At 51.1% G+C, this 13,027-nt stretch overlaps 1 protein-coding gene across 1 annotated transcript in view; it reads right to left on the bottom strand.

Moving 5' to 3' along the window:
• The window catches only part of CDC42BPB (CDC42 binding protein kinase beta (DMPK-like)), a 99,332-nt gene extending 87,776 nt beyond the window's left edge, over nt 1-11,556 (bottom strand). The window contains exons 1-2 of the mRNA XM_011991792.1: nt 11,442-11,556; nt 3,518-3,609 (exon numbers count right to left, since the gene is read on the bottom strand). Of these exons, the coding sequence (XP_011847182.1) occupies nt 3,518-3,609; nt 11,442-11,556 (207 nt within the window). The remainder of the gene's footprint in view (nt 1-3,517; nt 3,610-11,441) is intronic.
• Between the last annotated feature and the right edge of the window lie 1,471 nt (nt 11,557-13,027).

The raw sequence follows: 13,027 nt of genomic DNA, 5'->3' as shown, positions 1-13,027 counted from the left end.
CAACATGGTGAAACCCCATCTCTACTAAAAATACGAAAACTACCCCGGCATGGTAGCGTACACCTGTAGTCCCATCTACTCAGGAGGCTGAGGCAGGAGAATAACTTGAACTTGGGAGGCAGAGGGTGCAGTGAGCTGAGATTGCGCCACTGCACTCCAGTCTCGGTGACAAAGTGAGACTGTGTCTCGAAAAAAATTTTAAAAACTTAAAAAAAAATTTTTAACCCTCCCTCTAAAAAACCCACCTTTTAAAAACTCAAGATTACCTCCCAAGCTTGTCTGTTTTCAACAGCCCCTACTCCCTGCTCCACCACCCCCCATCCTGCCCTGCCTTCTATCTGCAGCTGCCACTGCCCCACCACTGATGGTGCCTTCTACCTGTGCCCCCCACCCCTACCCTGTCTCTTCTGTATGTGGCTCCCCCTACCTGCCTAGCATGTGCCAGTTCCGGCACCAAGAACCTTTTCTTCACAGAGGCAGGGACTAGCCATGTGGGCTCTGGAGTTTAACTCTTGCAAATTCACTTCTCTGTGGCTCAGGTTCCACCACTACAAGAGGTTAAGGGCAGGACTGGCTTCCTGAGACAGCTATGAGGACCCACGAATCCTGACATTTAATGTGCCCAGCACAGTGTGGGGCACAGTCAGCACTCAGCGTGTGGCCACCAGCCACATTCTTTAAAGCACAACTCAAGTGCCACCTCCTTCAGGAAGTCCTCTTGGACTTTTCAGTCTCTATCAAATCTTGAATGAGCTCCTCCATCACTACCAACACCCGTCAAGATGTCTGCACCACTGTCTGGCACATTCCACCCTACATAAGTCACTCACGCACAGGCCCAAGTCTCCACCTCAGCACTTCCTGTAAGCTACTCACTGGCAGTGACAGTGGCTTCCATACCTTCTGGCTGCCAATGGCAAGCAGCCAGCATGTCCCCGTGCCTGTGGCAGCCATGGCCTGAAGAGTTCTTAAATGGCATCACCATCTACCTCCCTGTTTCTAACATCAAATACCACACAGTCACATCGTAGAGTCACCGTGAGAGCTGCCACTCACCGGGCACGTTCTGCATGCCAGAGATGGTGCTGAGCCGCGCATCACCACCCCCGCTTCACCCTCACGCGACCCCAGCTGTGGGGGATTTCTAAAATCCATCTCGCACAGATACGGACCCTGAAGCTCCAAGGGAACGAGACCAAGGAGCGAATCCAAGAAGCAAAGGCCACGTGGGAAGGACAGGCTCCCTTCAATCAGGAGGAGCTCAAAAAACGATCAATGTTATCTTCTTTGCAACTCACACAAAACTGAGTTTCGCATTAAGTTCTCTGGCAAAAAAAGAGTACTAAAAATAACTGTAAACCATTCTGTTAAAACCATTTTCTCTCTCATTCCTTCATTTCCCTTGGTCATGTCTCTGCCCTGGTGTGCCTCTCCCTCCCTCCCTAACTGCACTCTGGAAAGTCTGGCCATGGCTGACAGGCTCTGTGTGGCCTGGGCCCTGCTCACCTCCAAGCCCGCACGCCTGGCGCAGCTCAATGCTTGGTAGCAGGCAGACAGGGAATCACTTAATGCAATCCGTTTTTATTTTTAAAAGGCTTTCTCAACCAGGTACAGCGGCTCATGCCTATAATCCCAGCACTCTGGAAGGCAGAGGCAGGAGAATCACTTGAGCCCAGGAGTTCGAGACTATTCTGGGCGACACAGCGAGATCCCTGTCTCTACTAAAAAGAAAAAAGGAAAACACCTAGCTGGGTGTGGTGGTGCACGCCTGTGGCCCCAGCTACTTGGGAGGCTGGGGCGGGAGAGCTGCTTGAGCCCAGGAGTTCAAGACCAGTCTGGGTGACATAGTGACACCTCTTTTCTACAAATAATAAAAAAAAATTAGCCAGGCGTGGTAGCACATGCCTGTAGTCACAGCTGCTCAAGAGGCTGAGGAAGGAGGATCACCTGAGTCTGGGTGGCAGAGGCTGCAGTGAGCTGTGACCAGGCCAGCACACTCCAGCCTGGGTGGCAGAGCAAGACCCTGTCTCAAACAAAACAAACAAACAATCTGTCCCACCCTGGCCGGTGGTAAACTGACTTTGGCTGGTGAGGCCTGGACCCAGGGTCTGTACGAGATAAACTGGGAGCTCCAGTCACCCTGGGATGAGCCTTGGAGGGACTGCTCTCCTCCCCTATCCCTCCGGCGAGACTCATTCACAGGGATGGTGCTGCAAGAGGGGGGCTATTTCTCTAAAGTACTGATTTGCCTTCTTTCACGTCTGCACGTTGGAAAATGCATGCCCTGCGACAGCAAAGGCCATCTCGTTTCGTAGTTGTGTCCAGTAGGTTTGCTGTGGGCAGAGCACACCTGCTGCTGGGATGTGACACAGGGCGTTTTCTTGTTTGATTTTTCCTCAATGAACCAACTGGCACAGTTCCCCAGCCGAGGAGAGCTTAGCTCAAACCTCGGCACAGGTGCTAAGGCATTGTACAGTTTAAGAAGCAAAGCTCTTCTGGTGACTCCCTGTCAAACCACCTGCGGCGGTCCCTCAGCCACTGAGGGAGCCTGACCTCTCCCTTGGTCTTGCCAGAACCGTCTTGCGAGGCCGAGGCAGGTCTGTGGAGACGGCCTGGAAGGTGAGGCCACACCGTGCCACAGGCCTCCCAGGGCAGGACTCCTAGCCCCATACAAGGGACCTGGTGAGCCTCTCCAGCTGCACTCGCATGACTGGTCCTCTTGCCCTAGGCAAAGCCAACAGGACCCAGAGCCACACTGGGTGTGTCAACGGCAAGCAAGCATAAAGCATGCAAACAGCTGCTATTCAACCCTCTCAGTGTTTTTTAGAAAATGCCAAGAAGTCAAAATTCAATTAACAAATGGAGTTTCAGAAACTATGTCAGAAGGCCGGGCGCGGTGGCTCACACCTGTAATCCCAGCACTTTGGGAGGCCTGGGCGGGTGGCTCACTTGAGGCCAGGAGTTCGAGACCAGCCTGGCCAACACGGCAAAACCTCATCTCCACAATAAATACAAAAATTAGCTAGGTGTGGTATCAGCACCTGTAGTCCCAGCTACTTGGGAGGCTGAGGCATGAGGACAGCTTGAACCCAGAAGGCAGAGGTTGCTGTGAGCCGAGATGGCACCACTGCACTCCAGCCTGGGTGACAGTGCAAGACTCCATCTCAGAAACAAAACCAAAAACTACATCTGAAGAAACTATTTTTGGTCCCAACAATATCCCAGGTTAGTCAGAAGCTTTCGAGTTTCCTTTCTCTTCATTCTATCTTTCAGATTTTCTCCCCGGCTCCTCGGAAGGCTGAGGCGGGGAGATCACTTGAGCCCAGGAGTTCAAGGCCAGCCTGGGCAACATGGTGAGATCTCATCTCAGAAAAAGAGATAGGAAAAAACAAACTCTCCAAATGATACCAATTACCTCATCCCCAAACCAATGTACAGGTCCATAAAAAGGTGAAATGGAAGCTGCTGATGTCTTGGCAAAAAATAGGCAAAGTTAACAAAATGAAGTTCATCTTACCTCACCAAAAGCACCTCTTCCAATTACTTTAATTATTTCAAAGTCTTCTCGATGAAGCTGCATTTCTTTCACCAGCTGTGTAAATGGTTTAGCTACAAGTAAAACAGTAAAACGAACAATTTAGTCTAATCAGTTGATACCCATATAAAATTTTAATTGATTGGGGTATTGCACTAAGTTATACTTTCAAAAAAGTTTATGTTTAAAAATATTTCGTACCTGACAAGTTTTGGAAAGTGAGCATTTATACTAACGGACAGGGAGGTTGATCCTGAGCCACTGCAGTCATGCACTTGGTAACACTGTTTCAGCCACTGCAGTCATGCACTTGGTAACACTGTTTCAGCTGACAACGGACCACATATATAACAGTGATCCTGTGAGATTATACTACTGTACTTTTACCGAATCTTTTCTATGTTTAGATACACAAATATGGCCAGGCGCAGTGGCTCACGCCTGTAATCCCAGCACCTTAGGAGGTTGAGGCAGGCGGATCACCTGAGATCAAGAGTTCGAGACCAGCCAGACCAACATGGTGAAATCTCATCTCTACTAAAAATACAAAAATTAGCCGGATGTGGTGGCGGGCGCCTGTAATCTCAGCTACTCAGGAGGCTGACACAAGAGAATTGTTTGAACCAAGGAGCCGGAGGTTGCAATGAGCCAAGATTGTGCCACTGTACTCCAGTCTGGGCAACAAAGCGAGACTACATCTCAAAAAAATAAATAAAAATAGATACACAAAAACCATTGTGCCACAGCTGCCTACAGTGTTCGGAACTGTTGCACCCTGCATAGATGTGTAATCCAGGAGCAGCAGGTTGTGCCACGTGGCCTAGGTGCGGGGTAGGTTTTGCCATTTGAGTCTGTGACGTGCTGTTGTCATGTTCGCACAATGACAAAAGCCACCTAACAACACATTTCTCCGACGGTATCCCCATCATTATGCAACATGCAATAGTGTACTTCAGTATCCATCAGAGCAAACATCACCACTACAAAAGTCTCCTGGTCAAAGCCAACAGGTGAACACCTACTGAGAGAGCAACTGATGGGCGCCCGTAGCCCACGTGCAGGACACAAGTGCGTGAGGTGAGTGACAGCTGAGCTCCACCTGCCTGCACGTAGGAGCCACAGGGCAGCTGGAGGAACACAAGATATTCTCCAAGCCAACACTGGTCCTAAAAGTGCCGGAGGTCTCCCTGGACACCCACGGCAGTCCCAGATAGGTCCTGTGGCATCTGTAACAGTAACATCCACCAGTCAGGCACTTTACACGGCTCTTCCCAGCCTCCTCTCGCGGACTCTCTGAGAGTAATTCTGTTATTATCCACACTTCACAGATGAGAAAACTCAGCCAGGTTTCTGCGGGCACTGGACCAGGCTGGACAGTGTCCCCAGCAAAACTCACGTCTGCTCAGAACCTGTGACTGTAACCTCATTTGGAAACAGGGTCCTTACAGACGTAACCGGTGAAGATAAGGGCACCTGCTGGAATAGGGTGGGCCCGAAGTCCAACAAGACTGTAGGGTCCAGCCCCACAGGGTCCGTGGGTTCTTTTCCTCGTGTGCGGAGACGAGAGATTGTAGAAATAAAGATACAAGACAAAGAGATAAAAGGAAAGGCAGCTGGGCCCGGGGCACCACTACCACCAAGACTCCGAGGCCAGCAGCGGCCCCGAATGCCAGGCTGTGCTGATATTTACTGGATACAAGACAAAGCGGCAGGGTAAGGACAGTGAGCCATCTCCAGTGATAGGTAAGGTCATGTGGGTCACGTGTCCACTGGACAGGGGGCCCTTCCCTGCCTGGCAGCCGAGGCAGAGAGAAAGAGAGGAGAGAGAGACAGCTTACGCCATTATTTCTGCATATCAGAGACTTTCAGTACTTTCACTAATTTGCTACTGTTATCGAAAAGGCAGAGCCGGGTGTACAGGATGGAACATGAAGGCGGACCAGGAGCGTGACCGCTGAAGCACAGCATCACAGGGAGACGGTTAGGCCTTGGATAACTGTGGGCGGGTCTGACTGATGTCAAGCCCTCCACAAGGTGGAGGAGTGGAGTCTTCTCTGAACTCCCCGGGGAAAGGGGGACTCCCTTTCCTGGTCTGCTAAGTAGTGGGTGTTTTTCCTTGGCACTGCCGCTGCCACTAGACCACGGTCCGCTTGGCAACGGGCATCTTCCCAGATGCTGGCGTTACCGCTAGACCAAGGAGCCCTCTGGTGGCCCTGCCCGGGCGTGACAGAAGGCTCACACTCTTGTCTTCTGGTCACTTCTCACTATGTCCCCTCAGCCCCTATCTCTGTATGGCCTGGTTTTCCCTAGGTTATGATTGTAGAGTGAGGAGTACTATAATATTTGAATAAAGAGTAATCACTACAAACTAGTGATTAATGATATTCATAAATAATCATATCTATGCCCTATATCTAGTAGAACTATTCTTACTTTATATATTTTATTACACTGGAACAGCTCGTGCCCTCGGTCTCTTGCCTCGGCACCTGGGTGGCTTGCCGCCCACACAAGACTGGTGTCCTTCTAAAAGGAGAGAAATCAGACACAGAGACCGAGGGAAAAAGAGCCATGTGGGGATGGAGGCAGAGATGGGAGCGATGAGGCTGCACACAAGGAATGCCAAGCATCGCCAGCAGCCCCAGAAGCTGAGGGCACAGAGGGCTCCCCCGAGCCTGTGAGGGGCGTGGCCCGGCTGACGCCCTGACTCTGGACTTCTGGCCTCCAGAGCTGTGAGAGAAACATCTGTTGTTTAAGCCCCCTACTTTGTGGCAACTGGTTACATCCCCCACAAGAAGCTCCTAGAGAGAGGTCAGGTCATCTCTTCCCAGGAACACAGAGTGCGAGGCAGGGCCAGGACTGGAGCCCACACCGTCTGACTCCAGACCCGCTCCTGCCCACCACACATCCTGCCAGTCTGGCATCTGTGCAGTCAACTATCTCTCTTGCACCTGTCTCTATTTTCACCTTCAAGCCCAAATCTACATGGTTTATATTAGGTTTTATTCTGTCTGGCTCCTTTTCAAATTCTCTATCACTATAATTTTACTAAAGGTGCCTCTGGGGGAACTGAGCAAAGTGCACAGGGCCCTCTCTGTCCTATTTCTTACCACTGCAGGAGTGGCTACAATTAGCTCCAAAATACGTGCGATCTGACACTTCCTGGGCTTCTGAGTTCTGTATTATTAATCTCACTAATTCTGCAGGTTTTTTCTCCTTTAATAGTCGCTCAACACTACTGAGGTTCGCTCACCACAATCAGAAGAGCCACAGAAGGTTCCTGGGGCCTGTGGGACAGTGAGTTAGGAACGATGGCCCCCAGAACAGCAAATGCACATCAGCAGAGATCAGGGAACAGAACAAACGGGGCCTCAGTTATTAAAAAAGAAAGAAAGGCCAGGCTGAAGAAAACCCTTGAGCTGCACTCCAGCCTGGGCGACAGAGTGACACTCAAAAAAACCAACAAAACGAAAAACAGTGAAGACAAAGGCAGATGAGACGCAGGAAGCAGCTCGCACCAAGGCTGTGCCTGCAACGTCCTCTCTTTTCTTTCCACATTAATTATTCTCAAGTTACCTGGGCTTCCTTGTCAAGTCTCCCCTCTGCTCTTTTGATGAAACATATTTTGCTAATTATGTAGTTTAACAGTTGTGTACACATTTCCCTCAAGCGGGTGGACATGGATGATGGGCGCCAGGCTGGAAGAGGAAGGAACTTCGTGGCAAGCCTGGGGTGAAGGCTTGGAGAGGCAAACCACAAGAGCAAAGCAGCAGGGGACCTGTGTGCGGGCAGGAGCAAGTTCCCAAATCAGCGGGCAAAGGAGAAAACATTTAAAACATTAAAGCAGTTTAAATGTTTTCAAACTGCTCTGAGAACAGTAACAATTTTGTACTGGTGTATAAAAATAATTAGCCTGGGCGTGATGACATGTGGCTATAATCCCAGCTACTCAGGAGGCTGAGGCAGGAGAAACACTTGGACCCAGGAGGCAGAGGTTGCAGTGAGCCAAGATCTCGCCACTGCACTCCAGCCTGGGCAACAAGAGCAAAACCCCGTTTCAAAACCAGAAACAATAAACATAATTAAGACCGCTTTAGCTATGACTAGAAAGGAAAGCCGCATCGCAGGGGTGGAGCACCCTGCTAACCACACAGGTACTGAGAGCAGGGGACAGAGCATTTAACACCAGTAACTATCAACTAGGTCACTAAGATGTAAAGAGGGCACATGGAAATACCACGGAGATGGCAAATGCAGGAAGCACCTTCTGCCCTTAGGATCAGGAAATGAAAGAAGAGGCTGGACTTTTTAAAACTTAGAAACCTGGGCAAAGGGCCTTGTAAAGCTGAAACTCAGACCCCTGAGGATGGGGTGCTGCTGGCCGGCACTGGGTCTCTGAGCTCAAAGGCAGCCCCACAGGCTCGGCCCCCAGTGACTGGAAGGAGTGCAGCCAGCTGACGCTGGGCTCTCTGAGGTGACCGCGGCAAGGCTGTTCTGCTGGTGTGGGGAAAACTCCAAACTGGCACCAGAGGCGGACTGCCAGAAGGAACTTCGCTGCCAGGATGGTGTCGCTAGAGTGTCACTCTAGGAAGAAGCGGGCAGGAAGCCGCAAGTCATCCTCCCACCTCCCAGCCTTGGAGTCGCCCTCCAGCACCCGCTTCAGGCAGAGCGCAACAGGGAGCAGGGAACCAGAGCTCCTCAGGCTTGGCTGGGGTGTGGGGTAGAGTGAGGAGGACATTGTGGTGAGGAACCAGGTGAGGGGAGGGAACCAAGTGAGGGGAGGGAACCAGGTGAGGGGAGGGTGGTCCTCCTGTTACCTACAGGAGGACTGATCAGATAAACAACATTCAGGATGATGGGGCTGGGATCCTCACTGTCAGAAAGAGTACTTACAGATAAGGAAGAAAACGAGAATAAACTGTACAGCACTGGGATAGAATTGGAGGTTATCAGTATGAACTCGCAGCTTCCATATAGACAGACAGATACAGGGATAAATGCAGACATATATGGGTGTGTACATACAGAGTCCTAGCTCTGTCTACCGAGAGTGCCTGGGAGCAGCAGCAGTTCAGCTACAAGCACACCCAGTGCAGAATGTGGTCTCTAAAGCCCATTCTCCAACATAGGACAGGGCTCCTTGGGCAACTCCAGAGCTGGGTCAGGAAACCGCAAGGTGAGCCTGCAGCAGCCAGTGCTGAGAAGTGAGGGTATGCTCAAAATAAACACAAGCAGTCACAGACTATAATCTATTAAATAAAACAGGCCTGGGAGCAGTGGCTCATGCCTGGAATCCTAGCACTTTGGGAGGCTGAGGCAAGAGGACTGCTTGAGCCCAGGAGTTCAAGACCAGCCTAGGTAACACAACAAGACTCCATCTCTACAAAAAATAAAATAATTAACCAGGGTGTAGTGGCATACACCTGTGGTTCCAGCTACTCTCAAGGCTGAGGCGAGAGGATCACTTGAGCCCAGGAGGTGGAGGCTGCAGTGAGCTGTGTTTGCACCACTGCACTCCAGGCTGGACAACAGTGAGACCTTGTCTCAAAACAAAAACAAAAGACACCAGGAAATCAGGAGTCCACACCGGTATTAATGTATAAAATTTAAAAATCTAATGAGAAATGGGATATTTATATAGTTTCAAAGTACATCCAAACAAAATACCTATCAATTACGAAGAGAAAATGGTGACTTTACAGTGAAGTCAGGCAGACACCACCTGAAATCAAGCAATCAGAGTGGCCAGCGTCAGTTACGTGACAAGGCGAAACCGCACATCCCACAGGACACGAGGGGGAAAACATAGCCTCACTTCTGTGATTCTCCTGCCAAAGATCCACAACACAAATCCAACCACTAGGAAACGCCAGAAAATGCCAGGAAACACCAGGCAACGCCAGGAAATGCCAGGCAAATGCCAAATGTCAGGCAACGCCAGGCAAACACCAGGCAATGCCAGGCAAACGCCAAACATCAGGCAATGCCAGGCAAACGCCAGGAAACGCCAGGAAACACCAGGCAAACCTAAACTGAAGAACAGTCTCAAAATTACCAGCCTGAAACCTTCATCAGTGCCAAGGCCATGAAAGTCAAGGAAAGACACAGAGCTGCTCACACAGAAAGGAACAAGGTCATGGTGTGTGTGGCTCTGCAGCGGACCCTTCTGCTACAGAGCAGAGTATGAGAAAATCTGCAATGCTTCCGTGGAATCGTGGAATCAGAAGGTTAGATACAGCAATGTTTCAGTGCCACATTGCTGATTTTGTTGGTTACACTGTGGTTATGTAGACTATCCCTGTCTGTAGGAAATACACGCTAAAGCAGTGGTCCCACCCTTTTTGGCACCAGGGACCACCTTCATGGAAGACAATTTTTCCACAGACCGGTGGAGGAGGTGAGGTGATGATTTTGGGATGAAACTGTCCCACCTCAGATCATCAGGCACTGGATTCTCATAAGGAGCATGCAACCTAGATCCCTTGAATGCACAGTTAGTTCACAATAGAGTTCGTGCTCCAATGAGAATCTAACGCTGCGCTGATCTGACCAGAGGCTGAGCGTGAGCTCAGGCGGGAATGCTCTCACCTCCTGCCCTTGAGCCTAGTTCCTAACAGGCCATGGAGCTGTCCGTGGCCTGGGGGTTGGGGATCCCTGTGGTAAAGTGTTCAATGGCAAACAGTTGGGGGAGGACAGTTCTTTCTTCTATTATTTGCAACTTTTCTGAAGTTTCAAACTGTTTCAAAAATGTTTTAAAAATACTTTTAGAAGTTCATTTCTTGCTATCTGGAAAACTCAGAGGGGCAGCCCACTGGATACAGCCACCACCACCCCATTAAGATAACAATGGTGGCCTAGAAACGAATAGGACAGTGGCCCTGGAATGGAGGAGGATTGCAAATCAATACGTGTTGGAATTAGAGTGGACTGTGGCACGGGATGAGGAAAGAAGATTCCAGGATGTGCGCTAGGTTTCTAGCCCTGGCAGCTTCACGAATGTGGTGCTACACACCAAAGCAGGAGAGGCCAGGAAAGCAGCAGGTTGCGGTGGGGAAAGGAGTAGGGCCTGGGGCAACGGAATCCAATTACATCACGTAGTTAGTGCTACAGAGTCTGAGATGGTGAAGAGACCATCTCAAAAAATTGATTTTTCTTCGGGACCCTACTGCTGTTTTATATTTTCAAAAACCACCAGCTTCCATGGGGGCGGGGAGAGGTAAGGGGTGAGAAGCAGGAGAACCAGCAACAAAACCCAGCAGCTTCCATGGGGGCAGGGAGAGGTAAGGGGTGAGAAGCGGGAGAACCAGCCTGTTGCGAGGCAACTAAAGACACAGCTTCCAGGGAGGATACGACCCATTCGGTTTTTTGGTTTGTTTTTGAGATAGGGTTTTGCTCTGTCGCCCAGGCTGGAGAGCAATGGAGTGATCACAGCTCACTGCAGCCTCCACCTCCCAGACTCAGAGGATCTTCCTGCCTTGGCCTCCCCAGTAGCTGGGATCACAGGCATGCTCCCATGCCAGCTAATTCTTTTATTTTTTGTGGAGACGGGGTCTCGCTGTAGCCCAGGCTGGTCTAGAACTCCTGGGCTCAAGTGATCCTCCCACCTTGGCCTCCCAAAGTGATGGAATTACAGGCGTGGGCTACCACACCTGGCCACCCTGAAATATGCTAAGGCCCCAGAGACACGGCTGCCCTGCAGCTCAGAAGCTGGGCCTGGGTGACCAGCCAGCACTCACAAGGCTCCAAGTTGCAGCAACTGGGAGACTACTGCCCACCAAGCCCTGCATCGCCCACACCATCAGCCACAGCGCCAGCCACGGCACCTGGGCATCATCTCAGACTCCTTCTGCAGAGCCCATACCCCTCGCCCAGCACAAAGCCACCTCTTCCTGCCCGTCTTCCTCACCAGGCTCTAAGCAGGGCTGACCGCCGCTCCCCCGGACCTGACATGCTGACAGGACCCCTTCAGCACAGCTGCCTGTGTCTATGCCATGTGGCAACTGACGTTCACGGGAAGTCATCACGAAAGGGTGGCCTTCTCTACATGGAGGGTTCGCGTCCCTCCTAAGATAAGGATATTCAACATCTTGGGAGATTTTCCATCCAAAAGGCTGAATAAAGCTTTAGCCTTTAGACAGCTTAACTTTTACTAGTAGAAATTTTCTCCTAATCAATCTCTTCATTCCTCCTACCCCAGACCGTCCCCTAAATAACTTCTCTCGATGCCCTAGAAGACGATGGATTAATCAAGCGTAACCACCGACAAATATGAGATCCAAACTGTAAGGGAAAATGGAATTTCCCTTTAAACGGGAAAAGCTTTGCCAAGAAGAACTGCAGGCGGAGGCAGGATCTTTGCCTAAAACTGACGGAAAATCACTGTGAAATCAAACAAGATCAGACCAGCTGGAAGGAGTGCCCGGGTGGGAGGGTCTGAGGAAAGAGGACAGTGTCAAGAGCAGAAGCCTGAGGCAGGCGGGCAGGAAGTCCTGCTTTCCCCTGTCTGGCAGAAGCCCTCCGCCTCCCCTTGGACGGTTCTGTTCATCCGTGCCACTCCTGTTTGGGCCTCGGCTGCTTTGTGGCCCCAATCAATACATTTGGAATTGGAGACAGTGTGACAGGTTATCCGTTACCAATAATACCTTTTACCACTGAAGGAACAGGGCCCCAAAGGCCAAGCCACATGCAGAGGACACAAGGGACAGACGTCTTGCCCCCCAAGTGAGTCGTCAACTCCACCCACAGCATGGTTCTCTCCTGAGGTCTTCTCCTTGTAACTGCCAGCTACCGCTCCAACCCTTCAGGAGATAGCAGGACCCACACCTTCCTGGCGCAGCACCGTCACGGCTGCTGGAGTGCGGGGGCAGCTGCGGGGGAGGCACCTCTGAAGGCCCAGCAAGACCTACATGGAGGGCCCAGGCCCAGAGGTCAGGCTAGAGAAGGCATGGATGTGTGCGAGGGCCCAGGCACACCGACACACTATGCATCCGGTCCTCTTGCAGACAGAGAAGGGGCCAGAACAGCACCCCAGGGACCAGGGAGTGCAGCCAGAGTGGACGGGGCACAGGCTGAACCCCCCGTGAGAGTATGGGGCGTGTGCCAGGAGTCAGGGCCTTGGCCCGCATGTGGCAGGGAATGCAGGCGCTTTCACGGTACCACCCTTGAGTGAGTTCACAGCTCCAAAGGTTTGGAATTTATGCTTACAGTTCAAGCGGCTGACGGCTGACGCAGCTACAGAAGATCAGTACCTATCACGAAGTTTTAAAAAAAGGTGTTCAAATTACACAAAATGTGTTTTCTTTGTTTCACAATAACTAAGCTCTTTTGTAAGATGTCAGAACACGGCCTTCACAAGGAGCCAGCCACAGGCCCCTCTCATCAGGAATCATGAGCCTGAGAAAAGTGACTCTTCCTAGGCCGCGTGCGGTGGCTCACGCCTGCAATCCCAGCACTTTGGGAGGCTGAGGCGGGTGGATCACGAGGTCAGGAGAT

Source organism: Mandrillus leucophaeus, unplaced genomic scaffold (genome assembly GCF_000951045.1).
Source record: "Mandrillus leucophaeus isolate KB7577 unplaced genomic scaffold, Mleu.le_1.0 Scaffold4, whole genome shotgun sequence".
Taxonomy (NCBI): Eukaryota; Metazoa; Chordata; class Mammalia; order Primates; family Cercopithecidae; genus Mandrillus; species Mandrillus leucophaeus.
Note: the sequence above shows the minus strand (reverse complement) of the source record. Positions and strands in the feature narration are given on the sequence as shown.